Below are 20,993 nucleotides of genomic sequence, written 5' to 3'. Positions count from 1 at the left end.
GCTCTACAGAAGCCGCCATGTTTGCCGTCCGCACAGCAATAGCGTCCGACTTGAAACGCATTTTATGCCGGAACCATCAAGCTGCTGAGGAGGGAGCCGAAAAAGTTGTAACACTAAACTTCAAGCAGCTGAGTGAAAACAAATAATAAGGTCTGTGTAAAACATACCGAACAGAATAAATATACATTTTTGGTTTCGTTTAAGGACGAAACAAGTTGTTTTATATATAATTTAACTTTCACGTTTTTTCCTAATAAATCACAGGCTCGCGAACTGCTTACCAATTAAATCAACTCAATTCTTTACATTTTCCGTTGATTAAAACTGTGAACTCATGGTTGAGAGCTGCAGTGGTTACATATTTTGAATTAATCCTACAGTAACTGCAAAAATATATCAATTAATAAGTGTCTTTTATACATTTATGTAAAACTAAACTACTGGGTGTGATGATGTTTCTCTGTTTCTGACCCACCCAGATGGGTGAGGTGTCTGCAGACGCTGTCACTCTGGACATGCTAAGAGAAGCGAGAGAGACGGTGAGGAGCAGCCCTCTGGGTGTCATCAACACCCCCATGATCGCCTGGAGCCAGACCACCCTGCCTCTCAGCATCAGCTGCAACATCCACATCAAACTGGAAAACATGCAGAGAACTGGTTGGTGAAACCCACTTTGTTTGGCTTCCCTGACACTTTGCTGCAGATTTATTGATCTCCTGTTTTTGAATGACAGGGTCTTTTAAGATCAGAGGAGTAGCCAATCAGTTTGCCAGGAGACCGACGGGTGGCTGTTTTGTCACCATTTCTGCTGGAAACTACGGCAAGTCATTTGCATATGCCTCAAAACACTTTGGGTCAAAGGGCAAAGTGGTGATGCCCGAAACTGCCCCAGAGAACAAGTCCATCTTTATACAGGTCAGAGGTCGTTTGTGGCACAGTTAAGCAAAAGGCAAAAGCCTTAAAAGTTAAATACAGACAAATAAATTACTCCCTAATAGGTGTGAATTTATTGCTTTGTTATTTTCATGGAGTGGTTATTCTTGTCCTCAGAGTTTAGGGGTGGAGGTGGAGCGAGCTCCTACATCCTGTCTGATAAACGTGGTGAACCGTTGTGTTCAGGAGGACAACATGACCTTCCTGCACTCCTTCGATGACCTGGATCTAATTGCAGGGCATGCCAGGTACAATCAGGGCTGGATGCTAGTGCATAAGAGTGTTTTATCTTCGTCTTTTATAGGTAAAAATTCGATTTTTAATATCGCTGTCTTACATTAATTGTGTGTGCACATGCATTTAGTCTAGGTATGGAGGTGCTGGAAGTGATGCCGGAGCCTGATGTGGTGGTGGTGTGCTGCGGTGGAGGTGGGCTCCTGGCCGGAGTAGCTGCTGCCATCAAACTGTCAGGTTGCAGTAAAACCAAGATCTACGGCGTGGAGCCAGAAGGAGGTAAAAAGTCACCAACAAACTGATGTTTAGCTTGTTTTTGTGTGCAGAAACTTTAAGTGTGTTTCTGCTTAACACAGCTTGCACAATGTACAAAAGCTTCATTGAGAAGAAGCCAGTAGAAATGGACAGCAAGAGCATCGCGTCAGGTCTTGCACCACCTTTCGCAGGTAGTTTTTGTTAAATTTCTCTCCAGCATATCTGCTTGTATATGAACAGTTCTTTTAAAATTCCTTGACTTTCTGTTTGCGATTCATGAGAAAATAGAAGAGTTTTCTTGCTCCATCACCAGGCAGGCTGCCCTATGAGCTGTGCCAACGTTACGTGGAGGGGATCGTCCTCGTTAGCGATGAGGAGATCAAGGCTGCTGTGTCCACGCTTTACAGATCTGGGCTGGTAGTGGAGCCATCAGGCTCTGCTGCCTTTGCTGCCATCGTTAACAACAAGATCCTGGAGCTAGAGGGGAAAGATGTTGTGTGCATCCTCACCGGAGGGAATATTGGAAAATCCGAGCTTCTGAACTTTCAGGACTGACAAACTACAAATCTGTGCCAGTAATTCTCTCAGACAACAATTTAGAATAAACATTGTTAATACACGTTTTTACTGCTGTCGCAATTCTGCGTCTTTCTGGTATGTTTCTTATATTCTTAAAAGTCTGCACAGTGTGAGAGAGTGTGCTGATTAGAATGTGTAGGTAAGTGCTTGACTCTGATTGCTGATTGGGAATGACAGCAACTCAGCCATGAAGTGGTATACCACATAACATCCACAGAGCGGGGACAGCATATGGTGATGTGCATAGTGTGCAAAGACCACCACCTTGCTGCAGACCTCCAAACTTCATGGAATAGGTTTCCATGGCTGAGCAGCTGCATCCTAGCCATGGGCGATTGTGGCTCAACATTGTGGGAACAGTTTGTGGATGCCCCCTTTCTGTTCCACCAGGACTGCACACCAGTGCACAAAGCAAAGTCCATAAACACATGGATGAGTGAGTTTGGTGTGGAAGAACCTCAACCTGATAGAACACCTTTGGGACGAATTAGAGCAGAGACTGAGAGCCAGGCGCTCTCGTCCAACATCAATGTCTGACCTCACAACTGTGCTTCTGGAAGAACGGTCAAAAATTCCGATAAATCCCTCCTAAACCTTTCCACAAGGTTTGGAGTCTCTCTTCCACTCAAGTTCACATGTGTTTGAAAGCAAATGAGCAAATACTTCTGGCAATATAGTGCACCTCCACCTCTCCATACTGCAAACATCATAGTCCACAGAGAATCCTGCAAACAAGAAGGGGCTCAGTAATCCCCCCCCTTGAACCTATCTGTCACTCCTACTGCATACCTCACACATGTCCTGCAGCGCGCTCACTGCCACTCCTTACTTCGTCATGCAGTACCACAGTTCCTCTTTTGACAACCTATCATATGCTTTTTTTCTAGATCCCAAACTCCTGACCTTCTCTATACTTATGCAGCAACACTCTAAAAACTCTTTCTCAGCACAAAGCCATAACTGCTTCTCTGATGGCAGGGACATATTCAAGGATGGCAATTCCAGGAATCATGCCAGGAGCATCATCTTCAACCTTGGCTCAACCTCCACAGCATCCAGATCTTAACCCCACTGAGATTATTTGGGATGTGTTTGAGAAGACTTTACATAGCACGTCCTGTCATCGAGTTGACAAAAAATGAATGAAGCTCTGGAAATAAATGCTGTGACACTGCATAAGCTCATCAAAATGTTGCCCCGGAGGATGTGTACCATACTCAGAGGTAAGGGTGGTCCAACAAATTATTCAGAGTGTGTGACTATTTCTGGATGGGCAGTGTAGCTTATTGTGTTACATACTGTTACATTTGAAATACTGTGATTCTCATTAACACTTTGTTAATGAATAGTAATTACTTTGTAAACTATGAACATTAACATGATTTGCTGCAGTAGAATGCCAATTGGTGATTATAATGCAATGCTTTGTAATCTATAAGCATCTGAATGGTTATGATAGTTCCTGGTCCTCCTTCACTACGTCCATGAATCTTCTCTGAGGTCTTCCTCTTTTCCTCGTGTCCTGCAGCTCCACATTCAACATTCTTTATTAAATATTTCTAGTATTATCATCAACGGACGTAACATTTTTCAAACAAGGATCAAATACCTTATACTGAGTAAAAAGTGTTGAAATGTGTGCTATGAGAATTTTCTAATGTCATCAGAATGTGTTATTGCATCTTATCAGCTATATTAAAAAAAACATAATTACCAGTTTTATGAAACAAAACTGTAGAAAGTACAATTTTGTCAAACCTAACTCCAAACTTTTTAAAACAAACAGCAGATTTATTATTCATGCCTCCCCAGGCTGACAGCCATTGGCTGAAATTTGGCTCGACTGAAGTGTTTTCGTGATAGTGCTTCGGGCAGTTGAGCTTCTTTGTTTTTTAATTATTCAGAGGCCTGGCTCACATCCAGCTCAAAGCAATTTGGATTCATAATTCAGCTCTGCTGGCAAGAGAGCAGCTTTACATCGCTGTCCCCATCAGTCACAAAACTAACCTTCAGTGTACAGAACCAAAAAAACACAGTGAATGAAAAAAGTTCAAAAGGTCAAATAAAACAAGAAATAGGATGATGCTAAATAATAAGAAACACAAAGATTTCTACCTACGTCATGGCCGCGGCAAAGAAGAGATTAAAAAAGAATAAACAAAGATGAGTTCACCCAAAGGTTTAAGAAAAATAAGATTTATTTTGACTGAGCCCAGTGTACAGAGATCAAGACTGACAATTTCTGTTGGTTTAAACTTAAGAAGGTACTGGGCTAGTATTAAAAACAGACATAGATCTATTGACAACAGATCTATTGTTAAACTGCTGTGTGAAAAGAAAAAACAAACACATTTTCTCACATATTATTATGCATATCCTGGTCTTACAAGGTGTGATCATAAAGTTCTGCAACTCTGCAAAAACAAAAACAGTCCCCCCTCGAAGGTGGTCTCTCGTGCAGCACTGCATGAATCCATTAAATTTGGCTTCATTTTAGAGAACAGAGTCGTATCTGGCTGTATGTAACCAGTGGTGAGCTACAATTTGGTTGGTGTGACCAAAAAACCCCCAGCCTTTGGTGTTTTCGATTTACAGTGTACAGATTTACGTCATTTCTACTAAATGCCATCCCTTGAATGCCTTGGGATATTAGATCCTTGAATAAGCCTGACCTTAGTGCACAACACATGAATGATGGGAAAAAATCGTCTAGATCCTGATGCGTTGCTTTTGGACTGTGTGCTGTTTGGTCGGTGGGCTGTAGGTGGACAAGCCGCTCTCATAACCTTTGATGATCCTCCGAGTCAAAGCTGTTTCAGCCTGATACAGGAGTTAACATTTGAATTGCTCCAGTGGACAGAATGGGACGTTCAAGGAGTGACCAAAAAATAGCAGCGGTGCTGGAAGTAGTCCAGTCCTGCACAAGGACAGTGTGTTGAAGTGGAGCTCAAAGCGTAGTCTTTCATTTCTTTAAGGGTGAAGTAATAAAAGTCACAGAAGTTTATAATGGCACCTAGTATATCCCGCCAAACCTACATAACATCCTTGGTGGCCATTCTGCATACGACCGCATCAAGCAGACTCCCACATTTCTCCTCCTGAGGAGTGACTTTGTACAGCTGTAATGGAGGGAAAAAAAACTTAATTAAAATATTCTTTAAATTCATCAAGCAAAGTGTTAAAGGGGGAGTAAAAAAAACTGCATTTGATTATGTACTCTGTGGGTTATAACATGATTTTAGGCCCAGTTATTTTTCTTTTGTCATCTCTTTCCTGAATTTTTCATTTAGTCCGGGACTGGATATAATCCACATCTGAGAATGTTTTGGGAATAAAGCAACATTAGGAGAAACAACTGTGCAGCCTGTCACCCCCATAACATAACAAGATACAAGTGTGGAACGCAGATGAATTAGAAGCAGCGACCTTTTTGATCTTTGTATGGTCTGACAGTGAGGAAAGCTCTTCCACTGGAACCTGCCGGCCCTCCACCCTGGCTGCAATGTCTGACACGTCCTGGGACTCATCTTTGCTGTCAACCATGACGATCAGAACGGAGTCATCGCCATCTGAGATCCCAAATCTTTTAAAGGCGTCTGAGATCTATATTAGTGGAAGCATATGGATAGCTTACATATCTAAAACTACATTAAGAGTAACTTTTTTTTTTTAATGGGAACATGCATCACAGAAATATCTGCTTCTCCTCACTTACATTATTAGTAGGGGACAGATTGAAGATGATCTCCGAGTAAAGAGTTCTTGTCTTCATTTTTTCAACTTTCTCTAAGTGAACGGCTTTATTGGCAGCTACCAGCACTTGAAAAGGATCCACCAGCTGGAAATGGAAGCACAGGGTCAACGTGAGAAAACAGCAAGACTCCAGGTAATTCTCAATGTTCCTATTTCAGTGAAAGATGCGAGTACTTAACGGGTTTATTAGCCTGTGTTTTATACTTTTAACAAAGCACTGCTAAAACAGACGGAAAAGGCTCACCATCGTAGGGTTGATCAAGGCACCGTTTATTTTCCCTTCCATGGCGCTTTTTTTCAGCTCTGCAGCATTTTTGACTTCTTTGAAGAGCATCTGGGTCACTCTGTGGTCGGGGAAAAGCTCCAGCTTTTGTATTAGATGCATTCTGAAAACACACACACACACAAAAGGTTCGATAAAATACTATAAACGGCACACGGACCACGGTGCTTCACGTGAAGTCTCTACACAGCGGGGGGAACCATAACACGGTGACACCGCGTCAGAGGAAATCTCCTCCTAGGAGGAAAAAAAGGATGTCACAAGGTAGTAAAACGGCAGTCAATAACATAATCATCCAAAATAAATCATACATATATGTAAGGCAGATATTATTCGACAGATAATCCTACGCTAAAGTATTTAGCACAGTACCGGAACCTATGGTTATACACGAGTTTCCGTACCGAGCCTATTTCTGAATCGGACCGCCAGCTGTCAAAAATCACAAATATTCTTCCGTTTAGCAACGGTGGACATGTTTCAGACAGTTTTCCTCTAAATTAACGTTTTCCCGCGGTTTAAATTCTCGAGTCTAGTCGTTATGCGAGATACTCTAAAGTCTAACAGCTAGCTCTGGTCTGAACTTTTCTCAGTTTTACACCGTGTTTCGTCGTCAAACATGGAGAAATTTGAAGGCTACATGTTCACTGCTCTGTGCAGCACCAACTTCTTAATATCCTGCCTGCTGTTCTCCAGAGTGACCCGCGAGCAAAGGGAGCCCTACATGGACGAGATCTTCCACGTCCCCCAAGCTCAGAAGTACTGCCAGGGAAAATTCAACGAGGTACAGTGTGAGTGATGAGGGTGAGCCCGCCATTATCAGGCGGATTAAGGTTAGCTAAGAGCAGCGGGGCTTTCGATTAGGGTTAATCTCCACACTGGGCATATAGGGCAGCATCAGTATGGTATGCCTGTCTGGATGGGTTATATTTGTTGATGTCACGTGGGCCAGCTTTAAAAAGAGCATGGGACTTTGTGGTGAAGTGAAGCTTAACTGCTCAGGTCTGTATGAAGCTCTGTAAACCTTACATTACTAATGGCTATCTGTAAAGACATGTTGCAGTTTTTTCATCCTCATATGTGACGTGATGCATGGCAGAGACTGACAGTGAAAGCAGTGTGTGTATTAGAGGAAACTTGGCTAAACGATGGTGTTTTAGTCAGGGATCCATGAGAGAGAGAGAGTGAGTTTTCTAAAAAGTGTTAAAGCCTTGCAGAGAAAAGATTGGGGTGGTTATCATTCATCACAGCCCTGCCTGGTTCACATGCAGCAGAGTAATATGATGCCCGGGTCCTAGCAGAGGCCTGCGAGGCTCCAGGCACGTAGGACAAGAGACCAGTCAACGACCGCCTTTTTGGATTTTACGGATTGGTAACGCCTACCCGGAGTCAGCAGTTCAGACAGATGGTGACTTGGATGAGAGCAGTCTTTGACGATGATTTGGGGCTGTTCGCAATGTCTGTGAGGGGAGGAAGAGAACAACAGTGTTGGTGATTCTCTGGAGGGCCTTTTTAATCTGCTGCTACGAACCCCATGTACCACAGTGTAATGAACTATGATCTCAGCGGTGGGTCTGTAGAAGCACAGCAGCAGGAGCATTTAACTGAGATGATTCTTCCCGAGTATCCTCGGGAAATGCAGGCCCTGCTGGGGCTTCTAAATGATGGCTGAGGTGTCATTGGACCAGGAGAAACCATTAGACCCGTGGATGGATGAAATTTAAATTACTTTATTTGTAAATTTGTGTCGTCACATACTCCACTGGACGATATTCATATGTATCAACAGACTGCTATATCATTTGGGCTGTAATTTTAAGATAGCATATAGGTGAAGTTCATAAAAAAAAAAAAAGCTGGATTGTCTTGTGGCTCAGGAGCCAGAGCAGGTCGTCTATTAATCAAAAAGTTGGTTGTTCGATGCCTGGCGGTAATAATGAACTGTGAGTGCTGATGCAAACACAGGGTTTTTTCTTGAATACTTGTATCACAGACTAGCCAAGAAAACTCTGACAGTGCTATGAAATATCCCTGTGGAGGGCCACAACAATAGGATTACAAAGGGATACAATTAATATTGAGCACCGTGAAGCTCAGCTTATTGGTGTGGCCCTTCACAGCAGAAGCCCCCCCCCCCTACTCAAGAGCCATTATCCGCTCACTCCACATGATAAGCGAACTTTACACCTTGTGCCGTGTTAACATGTTTTTAATCCATGCAGTGGGACCCGATGATCACCACTCTCCCAGGCCTTTACCTCGTCTCAGTGGGAGTCATCAAGCCTGTGGTCTGGCTCACCGAACTGACAGGCGAGGTGGTGTGCTCCACGGCCATGCTGCGCTTCATCAACCTGCTCTTCAACTGTGGCAACCTTTACCTGATCTATCTGCTCCTCTGCAAGCTGCACCTCAGGGAGAAGGTAAGTCCAGGACACGAAGACAAGACCACAAGTGACTTATTTTTTTTCTGATGTCACATTAACTTCTCTTCTAGACGCGGACAACCTCACGCCGAGTCCTGTCAGCGCTGTCTTTGTCCACCTTTCCTGTGCTCTACTTTTTTAACTTCCTCTACTACACTGACGCTGGATCTACTTTCTTCATCCTATTCACCTACCTCATGACCCTGTACGGCTGCCACAAGGCCTCCGCGCTGCTGGGCGTCTGCTCCGTGCTCTTCCGTCAGACGAACATCATCTGGGTGGCGTTCTGTGCAGCCACTCTGGTGGCAGGGAAAATGGATGACACCTGGAGGGTGGAGCATACAAAAAAGAGGGACGAGAAGTCTGCACCGTCTCAGATCCCGCTGTCATTCAGCGGAGCTAAGAGAATCCTGCTTTTCACTCTGGAGTTCCTCACCTCACCCAATCACATAAAGGCGGTGCTGTTGGTGGCCTGGCCTTACGCGCTGGTCGGCATTGGCTTCCTGGTGTTTGTGGCGCTCAATGATGGGATAGTGGTTGGCGACAGGACGAGCCACGAGGCCTGCCTCAACTTCCCCCAGCTCTTCTATTTCTTCTCCTTCTCCCTGTTCTTCTCTCTCCCCGTCTCGCTGTGTTACCACCGCGTCCTCCGCTTCCTGCAGGCTCTCAAAAAGCAGCCTTTGTTTTTCCTCCTGGTCACCGGCATCTCTTTCCTCCTGGTGTGGAAATTCACCTTTGTACACAAGTACCTCCTGGCTGATAACCGCCATTTCCCCTTTTACGTGTGGAAGAAACTTTTCCAGAGGCACGAACTGGTGCGTTTCCTCCTCATCCCTCCATACATCTTCGCCGGGTGGAATTTTCTGGACTCCTTTAAATCGCGCTCTCTCTTTTGGAGTGTGGCTTTCCTGGCGTGCCTCGTGGCTGCCACAGTCCCGCAGAAGCTCCTGGAGTTCAGGTACTTCATCGTTCCATACCTGATGTATCGCCTGCACATGCCCCTTCCCTCCCTTCCCAGACTCATCGGGGAGTTCCTCCTGTACACGGCCGTGAACGTTGCCACCATCTACATCTTCATCGCCAAGACCTTCCACTGGCCAGACAGCACAGCAACGCAGAGGTTTATGTGGTGAGGAAAAGACTAAAGTGGATCATTTCAGGATTTTCTCCTGTGTTACAGGGGACCAGAACATCTTAAAAATCAAAGCAAAGCCTCTGTTACATCTCAGTATCAGACCGACACGGTCATATCATTTTTATACACTCTAACCACACAGCTTTGTTCAAAAGGTGTAAGGTTTTATTCTCCCTACAGACAGAATCAGTATCTCCAGTTTGTATTTGACTGGCAAAAAAAAAGTACTTTTCAATGACACTCAAAACACTCATAAATAAATCCTGCCAGTCAACTGTGAATCATTTCATGACTGAATGAAATTGATATTAACAAAAAATGTTAGTAATAATAACAGTGGGAGATCTCAGTATTGTAAGAGCGCTGGTGCAGATCTAAATCATAATGAAGAATTTTCAATATACTGTACTCGCATGTTGTTTTTACCCCAAACAGCTTTGTTTCCCCCTTAAAGCATTGATTGAAGCATTTCAACCTTGGAATAAAAAAAATTAGGCTCTCAACTAAATTAGCTTCTTTTGAGATTCATAATTCTGACATAAGAAATGTAACTGATTCAGAAAATCAGAGGATTTAATTTGTAAATTCAACAAAATGTTTATTTTGTTGTGTCAAGTCTAGTTGTTAGGCTTCCTTGTTTTTGTACGGCAGTTTTTTCTACAGCACTTGTAAAATGCAGTACAACAAAATCACTCTTTTGCAAGTTTAATTAAAGAGACCAAAAATGATATAATCTTAATGTAAAGTTGAGATTTCTTTTGATGTGGGATGGTTTTTTAAAGCATTTTGTGCCAGTGATGGACGCTGACAGAACTTTATAATAATGGGACTATTTGAAGATGTACATACATTTTTACCTCGATATTCACTATGATTAAGCCATACGAGTCCACTGGAGGTGACTAAGATGTGTGTCGAGATGTTCATTGTTAATTTAGACGTTTTAGTTTCTGCTCTTCTGTATGTGCCCTCGTGCTCGATTTGTGGATGTGGTTAATTTCGCTGCTTATTTGTTGTTGTTTTTCTTTATGCACGAGATTTTAATCATAAAATTCATCCTAACGAAAATCCGATCACGTTGGTTTGTGACTCATGCAATCAAAGTCAGTCAAATCTGAATGTGTAATTTGTCGTGTTTAGTTTGAATGCAGTTTTTCTTTGTTCACATCAAAGGTGTGACCTGTGTGTAGCTGTGAACACGAGTACATGTTGTGCATTGATGCTGTAAGTATGCTGCTCCCATCTTCATTCAACTGTGGAATAAAATATTCAAAGTCAAGTCTGTAGAGCACTCGTTTGAGTTTCACGTGAAGATGGACAATAGCATTATATGTGCACTCTACGGTCACTTTATTAGGTACACCATGCTACTTCCTTGTTGAAGCTTCTTTTGCCTCCTCAAGATGATCTGAGCTTTTTAACATGCTGCATTCTCCTGTTGGAAGCAGCCGTCAGAAGATGACTACACTGTGGTCATAAAGGGATGGACACGAGTATTCGGGTAGGCGGAGTTAAAACTAAGGGGACTAAAGCGTGCGAAGAAAATATCCCACACATTTGTTACACTACCAGCAGCAGCCTGAACTTTTGCTACAAGCCAGGATGGATCCATGCTGTCATGTTGTTCATGCCACCAGGCAACGTTTCCCCAGTGTTCTGACAGGCGTGTGACCCGGTGTGGTCTTTCCTATCAGCTCGAAGCAGTCTGGCCATTCTCTGACCTCTGAAATCTGCAAGACATCTTCTCTGCTGCTCGCTGGATAGTTTCTGTAAACCCTCGAGATGTTTGTGTGGGAAAATCTCAGTCAATCAGCAGCTTCATCCAGACCAGCTGCCACCAACGTTGTTCATTGGCCATTTTTTTCCCCCTCTACACTACTTCCTCTGTGTTTCGACAACAAAAATGTATGATGAAAACAATAAACACCTTTATTAAACACCTCGTTATGTTGAAGGAACACAACAGAACAGAAATCAAGTCTTTTAGAACTTAATCTGATTAATCTAATTAATATTGTGACTATTTCTCCTTACTGACATCAAGTGCTACTAACACAGAGTTTGTCTCAGTCTGACTCACCGAGTTAACGGATTAGCCAGAGTCAGCCACCAGGAGGCGCTATAATGCAGCGCTAGAGACCCCTATGAACATGAAAGTGCAATTCATCATGAAGTAAATGAATTCAGCATCTGAGCAACACTGGAAGGTACTCAAACATTAATCACTAGATGTTTTGTTTGAAGTTGGCCTTGAGGAGAGATTTTTAAGGTTTAAACTGAATCAGTGAATTCATATAAAGGGCCTGACTCTAAGAAACACATTTACAGGTGAGCATTTTTATTGTTTTACTCAAACAGTATCTGTGATGTAAGATTCCTACTTTTAGCAAATGTAGCACTTTGAGGGCCGCTTTTGTCGCATTTCATGTTTCCTGCATGTAATATTTCCAGTGGGTGGCCGGTCTGGGCTTTTCTACAGAGCCATGCTGCTGTAATAAGTGCGGTATGGTATTGTCTTGCTGAAATAATAAAGGCCTTCACTGTTACAGGCACCATGTGGATGGCAGCCTATGTTCCACTGTGAGGTATATTTAACGCAATACAAATTCAATTAATTTGTATACATTTGTTGAATTTGTTGAGACTTTCTGGGGTGACACCTTTGCACACGGTCATGTTATTAACTGCAGCAGTTGTGCAACATTCAGTTTTCTAACATTACACACTTTAATAATGAGTACCAGGGCTAGTAAATAAAAATAGAGCCTTTAAACGATTAATGCATTGCATCTTTATGTTTTATGCACACAGGGTCCTGACTTTTTGGAAACACTGTGGTAACATTATTGAAAAGGTCAATGCTAATTTAGAGCAGTATTTTAGAAGTGCAGACTCAACTGTAAGAAAGCAGAAAAAACGCATGGCAATGATTGCTCTCCATGTCACCTGTATCGTTACTGGATTCTAATTACAGCAAGAAACACGGGGCCAGCTCACAGCTCATAAAAGTCACACTGGGATGATTACACAAATGTTGATTGCACAGCTCAGCCACTCCGAGCCTGCTGAAAGGACATACTGTATGTACTGTTGTCTCCGGAGCAGCGTTCACCGCATCTGCTCGCTCACTTCATGGTTTATAATGTTTTCACTTTTTCAGGTTTGTCCTCCTTTCACTACATTGATTTTTTTACCCTGCCAATTAATGAAAGTACAGATTAGTCTTTATCACCAGGGCGTTTGGGCATTTTGAAAATGACAGTCTCAAAGGGATCATTCATATATTCAATTCATTTCCTGATGCAATCAATCAAAGTTTGTCCTTGATGATGTGGAATATCTTATTCATCACCGACTGTGTTTCAGGAAGACCTGATAAAATAAGAAAAAGGATGGAAATGATTGACACCAAGTGTGAGTAAGTATTTCAGCAAACAGAAAAAAAATCCATCCATCCATCCATTCGCTTCCGCTTATCCTTTTCAGGGTCGCGGGGGGCGCTGGAGCCTATCACAGCTGGGAAAAAAAATTCAACTCTACAAAATGTAAATATCAAAGTCAAACTGTGACCATTCACCTTTTCCTGCCAGTATTGTACTTTTGTGTGCGGAAGAGTCATAGTTAGCTCTACTTCAGTAAACCTGACTTGTACCTTTTTTCCTAAGTAAAATCTTGACACTGCACATGTGCAGTAGAGCACATGTGAGGATAGTGTGTGGCAAACATGCAGACACTCCTATTATTACGCTCTCTCCCAGGAAAGGCCTTGAATTTGTGTGACCTTCAAAGTTTGCTTTCAGTAACTGGAATATATGACTTGGGTAAGTTTTGTGTTTTACGTAACGTTTCCCAAGTTACCAGATTGTCTATGAAACGCAGTCTAAGCACACAGTGCACAAACTAAATACAGCTTCAGCTCAGTCTCAGTGCAGCCTAGCAACGCACAACTTGGTTCAAAGAATAGGTGTGCATCTGTACACACATATCAGTTACAATGATACATGTGTGCTGATATTATCTCTCAAGAAGCAGTTTTTAAAGAAGGTAAACAAGTTTGAGGTACAACAAATTACACAAGAACTGGAATGGAAATCGCTTTTATGGAGTGATGAATCCAAATTGGCCATTTTTGGTTTAAGGATAGAGATAAAGCACTGAGTGTCTATAGCTGTAAAACATTTTTCAGCATCACAATGATGCAAACAATCAATGCAGTAAAAGCACACCAGGAAAGAGACAAACACAGCGCAACACTATGAGTCATGGATCGGCCTCCCCAGAGCCCGGACCTCAACATTACTGAAGCAGAGTGGGATCATCTCAACAGAGAACAAAACAAAAGGGAGTCAACACCCAAAGAAGAGCTTTGAATGCTTTTCGGGAAGCCTGGAGAAACATTCCTGAAGACTGCGTAAGAAATGACAAGAAAACTGCCCAAAAAAGGCTGTTTTGAAGAATAAAAGTGGTCACAAGCTTGAAATACTGACTTTCAAGCTTGTTACATACAAACGAGGGATGACTCAAGATTTTGTATTATAAATAGTAATAATTTTAAAGGTGGGCACCAAATGTGGAAAGTGGACGATATCTCTGTTATTTGATTAAGGACATGATCTGTATCGTAAATATTTATTTTTCTGTCAGTGGCTGGAAAACAGGATTTTTTTCATTTACACTTATAAGAAGAAATTTGTTGGATTGTACACTCAAAATATGCATTTTCTCACAGAACAGAGTTTAAAATTTGTATCGGTAATGAACCCCCAAACCTCCACTGCACCACAGAACGAGCGCAACTCCCCTCAAAGTGCAAAGACTTCACAAACGTTGATGTTTTATGGCGTTTTTATTACAGCACACTGTGACGTTGTAGAGTGTCATATTGAAAATCTAAAAAGTGTTTTGCACAGCTCTCCCCATGCCTTTTCATATGATATATCACTCTTTTTTTTAACATCGACTATGACCTAGAAGTCAAATGCTTGGCCGGCTGAAGGTCTAATTTATCGCTGCAAAGTTTGACAATGATCCATAAAAAGCTGTGGGTAATATAAAGTTTTTACTGATTTTCTGACTGACTGACTTTGACCTCGACCCGATTGTCAGCAAAATTGAATCAGCTCGAGCTGTTCTTGGTATCTACCATCAAACAACATTTTAAAATGATATCTTGAGCAGCTGTCGATGCTAGGCTGCTAACAAACAAAAAGCACCTCCCAGAGGACAAATGTGCTGCTCGCAATAGTCTTCGTCTCACCACAAATCATCTACTTATGTAGAGATTTCAGAATTCGTAGCTTCCTCTACTCCACCAAGCTTCTTATGAGAAATAAGAGTACATCAAATTATTCTGTCTGTTCTGAGACAGAAACACAAGAATAGCAGGACATAAAATACACAGAGCTGAGACTTGAATTTGAACACTGAGACGATGTTTTGGTATCGCTGAGGTCTATTTATAAGCCCACCAAGTTTTCCATTGTGTCCTCTACTTATTCCAAGAACCCATTATTTGTTACAAATAAGAATCAGTGCAGTCAGAGAAAACTTCGGTTCTTTTTCCAGGAGCTAAATTTAAAAAGTATGAATAAATAGTCTGAATCTAATAATAATGTTAAATTGAGTTCTGCCACATCTAGGAAACAAAGGAGCAACCTTATTTACAAGTCCGACATAGTTTACATGTCAGCTTAAGCAAGTATCTGAGACTCTAAGCAAGAAATTAGAGGCAGACCCTGAAGAAGGAGCTATTAGTATTTAAGAGTCAAAGGTGAAGACAGGACAGTTTGCCACTTGTTGATCTGTTATGGTTGTATAAAAAGTTAGAACAACAGTAGAAAATAATTAGAGGGAGAAATAAAGGAAGAAAAAAAAAAGCTTAAATGATCTCATGACTAATTCTTAGACCTAAATAAAAACATCGTCTGCCTTTTATTCAACAAGGTCAGCGTGACACAGAGAAGAGTCTGAACATTTTCCATTCCATGCTCAAACAAGTACATCACATTTACCGAAAACCTACACTCTGAAAATACGAAGCAATCATCTGGAGTAAAATGCAGCTGAAATATGTGAAATCAAAGGTTTATTTATATTAAGATTTATCATTAACAGACAATAGATGCTCAGTGAAGAGAATTGAATAGGAATGAAATAAAACGAAAAGACAAAAATTCATTTTACTATGAAAGTCCAAATAAGGTGGAATCCAAGCAGGTGGAGTTGAGCACACGGGTGGAACCAACTGAACCAACTGGGCTGACAGAGAACGATCAATCAACCTCACTGGCACGAACCTATAAGGTAGTACTACACAACAGAGAAAGCATTAATACACCAAACACAGTTAACACTGGACATACATGTGATGGGATATTAACTTGTCCTTAATGTCGGACTTGGTTTGCATCCATTGCATCGCTTGGGTGTGACAAATGAATCGTGGCCTCCTTAGTCTGTGGCTCTATTAGGCATTTGAGGGGCAGATGGAGGGTCTGCACATCGCTGCTGGGTGTGGATGGCTGTGGGAGAAAAGGTGGAGGTGGCTGTGTTTTCTGATGAGTGAGCTTGATGATGTAAAGCCTCCAGTGGTAAATGTGCTGTGGTCAGAAATGAGTCACCAGAGGTTTCTGGCGTGTGCTGTTCATCTCTGTTGCATGGTGGTGGGGGGAGGTCGTGATCCACTCTGACACACTGAGGCTGTGAGGAGGGAGGCAAACAATCTCTGAGAAGATTTATCTGTTTCATCCTCATCACTCCTTTTTTTCCCTTGAGCTCTCTGTCTGTCCCTGCATTCGTGCTTCCACACTTCCACTTAATGCTCTCAGGTGATTTTCTATTTCAACAAACTCATCTCTTTCCACTCTTATCTCCTTTATTCTGTGATCTATTTTCTCTTCCAGCTGCATTAGCTGTCTTAATATTCCTTCTTGTGGGAAGCCAAAATGTTTTCCCTAAACATGCATAATGCTCATAGATCCTTGCTCCATGCTTTTCCTTCACCACATTTGGAGACATGAAATCCACCACTTAGGAGCTGGGGATCGGTCCACCAGGGCCTTGCTCCTCGCTGCCGCCTGGTGCACAATGCAATACGGCGCCTCTTGTGAGTGTTGGGCCTGACCAGCCGGGCCCCATTGACTAAGGCTCAGCCACCAGACGCTCGCCCTCGGGCTCCCTACTTTGGCCTGGCTCCAGGGCAACCCTATCCTGGGCAGGGTGAACTGTTTCCTTGATGTTCTACTCATAGGGGTCTTCTGAATCACTGTTTGTCTGTTCCCTCACCCAGGACCAATTTGCCATGGGAGACCCTACCAGGGGGCAGAAGCCCCCGGACAACTTAGCCCCTGGGATCCCTGGGACACACTGGTAAGAGGCCTTGGGGCAGACCCAGGACACGCTGGAGAGATTATATCTCTCAGCTGACTTGGGAACATCTTGTTGTCCCCGGGACAAGCTGGAGGAGGTGGCTAGGGAGAGGGAGGTCTGGGCTTCCGTTCTTAGGCTGCTGCCCCTGCCACCTGGATCCTGTGCTCATGGATGTGAGCGCAGGGAAAGAATCATATTCCTGTTTTCTTCCTGTTTTTCTCTCTTTTTTGGTTTTTAAGTTAGAGTTCTAAAATAAATTGTTCTAACCATTTGTGCATTTGTGCATCAACCTGGTGCATTAGCTGGATATCCCAGTGTAGGTGGTTTGGGGTCCAAGATGTTAGCTCTCTTCGTGTATTACCCATCTCAGACCACAGATCCAGTCAGCTGTGGGATCCCACTTCTCTGACACCAAGCTTGTTGTGGAAATTAAGATACACACAACCAGGTGGTCTTTGTGAGTTTTATTTGCTTTGTAACCATAGAATATTTATAGAGAAACAAACGCTGGATAATAAAAGATAACTCTGAGATCAACATGTGGTCTGTCTGAAAGTTTACACAGAGGGAAGAACACAATACAGGGAGTGCAGAATTATTAGGCAAATGAGTATTTTGTCCACATCATCCTCTTCATGCATGTTGTCTTACTCCAAGCTGTATAGGCTCGAAAGCCTACTACCAATTAAGCATATTAGGTGATGTGCATCTCTGTAATGTGAAGGGGTGTGGTCTAATGACATCAACACCCTATATCAGGTGTGCATAATTATTAGGCAACTTCCTTTCCTTTGGCAAAATGGGTCAAAAGAAGGACTTGACAGGCTCAGAAAAGTCAAAAATAGTGAGATATCTTGCAGAGGGATGCAGCAGTCTTAAAATTGCAAAGCTTCTGAAGCGTGATCATCGAACAATCAAGCGTTTCATTCAAAATAGTCAACAGGGTCGCAAGAAGCGTGTGGAAAAACTAAGGCGCAAAATAACTGCCCATGAACTGAGAAAAGTCAAGCGTGCAGCTGCCAAGATGCCACTTGCCACCAGTTTGGCCATATTTCAGAGCTGCAACATCACTGGAGTGCCCAAAAGCACAAGGTGTGCAATACTCAGAGACATGGCCAAGGTAAGAAAGGCTGAAAGACGACCACCACTGAACAAGACACACAAGCTGAAACGTCAAGACTGGGCCAAGAAATATCTCAAGACTGATTTTTCTAAGGTTTTATGGACTGATGAAATGAGAGTGAGTCTTGATGGGCCAGATGGATGGGCCTGTGGCTGGATTGGTAAAGGGCAGAGAGCTCCAGTCCGACTCAGACGCCAGCAAGGTGGAGGTGGAGTACTGGTTTGGGCTGGTATCATCAAAGATGAGCTTGTGGGGCCTTTTCGGGTTGAGGATGGAGTCAAGCTCAACTCCCAGTCCTACTGCCAGTTTCTGGAAGACACCTTCTTCAAGCAGTGGTACAGGAAGAAGTCTGCATCCTTCAAGAAAAACATGATTTTCATGCAGGACAATGCTCCATCACACGCGTCCAAGTACTCCACAGCGTGGCTGGCAAGAAAGGGTATAAAAGAAGAAAAACTAATGACATGGCCTCCTTGTTCACCTGATCTGAACCCCATTGAGAACCTGTGGTCCATCATCAAATGTGAGATTTACAAGGAGGGAAAACAGTACACCTCTCTGAACAGTGTCTGGGAGGCTGTGGTTGCTGCTGCACGCAATGTTGATGGTGAACAGATCAAAACACTGACAGAATCCATGGATGGCAGGCTTTTGAGTGTCCTTGCAAAGAAAGGTGGCTATATTGGTCGCTGATTTGTTTTTGTTTTGTTTTTGAATGTCAGAAATGTATATTTGTGAATGTGGAGATGTTATATTGGTTTCACTGGTAAAAATAAATAATTGAAATGGGTATATATTTGTTTTTTGTTAAGTTGCCTAATAATTATGCACAGTAATAGTCACCTGCACACACAGATATCCCCCTAAAATAGCTAAAAATAAAAACTACTTCCAAAAACATTCAGCTTTGATATTAATGAGTTTTTTGGGTTCATTGAGAACATGGTTGTTGTTCAATAATAAAATTATTCCTCAAAAATACAACTTGCCTAATAATTCTGCACTCCCTGTATGGAGCCTTTCATCCAACAAGGTCAGCTTGACATTTTCTACTGTCATGGCTATGCGTTCCTAATTACATATATGCTAGACATGCAATAGTAATGACAGACGTTTATTACTTTCCTTCACAGTCTTCTTTACATTTATGAGTCTGGAAGAATGTGGTTGTAAATTGCCAAATGACTAGATGGTAAAGACACAGAAACGTTAGAGTGGTCACTGTCACTGGAAATATCTCAAAGACAGGCCGCATGCCATTCCAGATGATTATCATCACCCTTACAGCGGATAGTTACAAGAGATCTTTCCCTTTTCCACTCTGCTTGCTGTGGGGAGAGCTCGGAGATTCAATGGGTCTGAATTAAGATTAATAATCTCTAAAATTTGGGGGGGGGGTTTTAGTTTGTGGTGATGTGATGAAGAAACACGGCCAATGGTGTGATTAAATTCTTGTCAGACAAGCATTAAATGGCAGGTACCTAATGCCTTCATTCCCACATTATCCTATCAGTTCTTGTCTTAATCCTCCCATAATCTGGAGATATTAGGCTTACTTTTGCAGTGATGCCATCTAATTAGCTTCTTCTGTGGATTGAAAAGCACATTTACTGTAAACGTAAGTTTTCTTGAGATTGTGACTTAATTAGAGAGCTAATAGCATTTACTCGTGTCTAGAAGGGGTCTTAGAATACACATCCTTCATGACCAGCGACCCATCTCACAGTTTTAAAGCCATCTGGATCAGGACCAAATTTCCATGGGTCCACCTCTCTAACAAGTTTCATGAAATTTGCCTTGGCAGTTTGTGCGTTACTAATTGACAAACAAACAAATGGCACTGAAACCATACCTCTGCCTCGGCTCGCACGCTGGCACACTTAGAGCACAGGAGGCACAAAGAAACAGATGGAGTTACAGAGGACACCATATGCTACCAAGTCGTGAAGGAGCACAAGCACGTCTCTGTTCTCTCACAGTGGAAACCGTGCTGGGAAACTTTGCTGTTTAAATTTATAGGTGCGATGCAAATTAATCTCAGAGTAGGACCACAGCAAGGCTGAGACTGGATGGCAGCTGTGTCGGGCTCTACTGTTGCTAAAGCCTAGATTTTTGGCACGCCACCGCTTGCTTGTTATCACTTATATAAAGGCCAGATGATGCTGGGGAGAACGCCATTATTGCGAGTAAAGAGGTAAAAACAGAAACAGCAAAGAAAAGTAATGAAACCTTTTGGGATCACTGCTAACACTAAAATAACTTGACAGTGAAATAAAAAGATGATTTCTCAGTTTCTTTGTGATGAAAGTCAAACTGCTCAAAAACTTGACCAAACATAAAACAACCCTCATAAATCCTTTTTACTAAGTCCGCTCCTTCTAGAATTAAGTCATTCTTCCAACTTTTGAACATAATCATCCAGATCTGGATCTCTGTTAGTTTTTCTGACCAGCAAATTTGGTTATTATGTAGGTTTTGAGGTAATCATGTACCCATTTGTGCACCACAGATTGCTTGGACATGGAAACCTATGACATCATCCACTGGTTTTCAAATTTGAGCCTAGAGAGCAGTCAGGATCTTTTAAATCCCGTATAGAGTATCGAGAGTGTACAGCATGGATGACAAACTGATTTTACATCGTGGGCTACATACAGCCCACTCTGATCTTAAGTTGGCTGGACGTGTAAAATTCCACTTTATGTCATTTTATGACGTTTAACTGCACAATTAGTCCCTGAGATGTCTTAACACAAGATAAAGAAGCTTTAACAGCACATATCAGTTTTTTCTATATGATAAATGAGTAAAATTATAGAAAATGTTCTGGCAGTTCACTGCCCAGGCTGTGCCATACTTATTAAACATGACGTATTTGTTGATTCAAAGAAATTTCTAAGCAGACGG

The 20,993-nt window shown here is 42.3% G+C and overlaps 3 protein-coding genes across 4 annotated transcripts; 2 read left to right on the top strand and 1 right to left on the bottom strand.

Moving 5' to 3' along the window:
• The first annotated feature begins 8 nt into the window (after positions 1-8).
• Positions 9-2,047, top strand: srr (serine racemase). Of its 2 annotated transcripts, none has more exons than XM_005451758.4 (7): positions 9-150; positions 480-657; positions 734-820; positions 1,058-1,181; positions 1,298-1,446; positions 1,524-1,613; positions 1,736-2,047. In XM_005451758.4, exons 2-7 carry the CDS (start codon positions 480-482, stop codon positions 1,975-1,977), a joined length of 870 nt encoding a protein of 289 aa, XP_005451815.1. In that variant the 5' UTR covers positions 9-150; the 3' UTR covers positions 1,978-2,047. The 2 variants fall into 2 exon arrangements, with proteins under 2 accessions (XP_005451815.1, XP_003445125.1); XM_003445077.5 differs by having other exon boundaries at positions 734-915; positions 1,051-1,181.
• Positions 2,048-4,181: 2,134 nt separating this feature from the next.
• Positions 4,182-6,264, bottom strand: tprkb (Tp53rk binding protein). The gene is made up of 4 exons (XM_013271295.3): positions 5,999-6,264; positions 5,717-5,839; positions 5,428-5,604; positions 4,182-5,120 (listed from the first exon to the last, which is right to left on the bottom strand). The coding sequence occupies exons 1-4, from the start codon at positions 6,137-6,139 to the stop codon at positions 5,034-5,036; spliced, it is 528 nt and encodes a 175-aa protein (XP_013126749.1). The 5' UTR covers positions 6,140-6,264; the 3' UTR covers positions 4,182-5,033.
• A 170-nt stretch (positions 6,265-6,434) lies between these two features.
• Positions 6,435-10,874, top strand: alg10 (ALG10 alpha-1,2-mannosyltransferase). The gene is made up of 3 exons (XM_003445115.5): positions 6,435-6,821; positions 8,260-8,457; positions 8,532-10,874. The coding sequence occupies exons 1-3, from the start codon at positions 6,657-6,659 to the stop codon at positions 9,591-9,593; spliced, it is 1,425 nt and encodes a 474-aa protein (XP_003445163.1). The 5' UTR covers positions 6,435-6,656; the 3' UTR covers positions 9,594-10,874.
• The last annotated feature ends 10,119 nt before the right edge of the window (positions 10,875-20,993 follow it).

This window comes from Oreochromis niloticus, linkage group LG17, assembly GCF_001858045.2.
Source record: "Oreochromis niloticus isolate F11D_XX linkage group LG17, O_niloticus_UMD_NMBU, whole genome shotgun sequence".
NCBI lineage: Eukaryota > Metazoa > Chordata > Actinopteri > Cichliformes > Cichlidae > Oreochromis > Oreochromis niloticus.
The sequence above is the reverse complement of the archived record's forward strand: the minus strand, read 5'-3'. Positions and strand labels throughout refer to the sequence as shown.

Excerpts from the sequence above, each read along its gene's own strand:
- tprkb (XM_013271295.3), bottom strand. The coding sequence starts at position 6,139 with ATGCATCTAATACAAAAGCTGGAGCTTTTCCCCGACCACAGAGTGACC. Across the intron at positions 5,840-5,998 it reads CCTTGATCAACCCTACGATG|CTGGTGGATCCTTTTCAAGT; the intron begins GTGAGCCTTTTC and ends TTCCATTTCCAG. Across the intron at positions 5,605-5,716 it reads ATCTGTCCCCTACTAATAAT|ATCTCAGACGCCTTTAAAAG; the intron begins GTAAGTGAGGAG and ends CCACTAATATAG.
- alg10 (XM_003445115.5), top strand. The coding sequence starts at position 6,657 with ATGGAGAAATTTGAAGGCTACATGTTCACTGCTCTGTGCAGCACCAAC. Across the intron at positions 6,822-8,259 it reads GCCAGGGAAAATTCAACGAG|TGGGACCCGATGATCACCAC; the intron begins GTACAGTGTGAG and ends TAATCCATGCAG. Across the intron at positions 8,458-8,531 it reads AGCTGCACCTCAGGGAGAAG|ACGCGGACAACCTCACGCCG; the intron begins GTAAGTCCAGGA and ends CTTCTCTTCTAG.
- srr (XM_003445077.5), top strand. The coding sequence starts at position 480 with ATGGGTGAGGTGTCTGCAGACGCTGTCACTCTGGACATGCTAAGAGAA. Across the intron at positions 916-1,050 it reads ACAAGTCCATCTTTATACAG|AGTTTAGGGGTGGAGGTGGA; the intron begins GTCAGAGGTCGT and ends TCTTGTCCTCAG. Across the intron at positions 1,182-1,297 it reads CTAATTGCAGGGCATGCCAG|TCTAGGTATGGAGGTGCTGG; the intron begins GTACAATCAGGG and ends ACATGCATTTAG.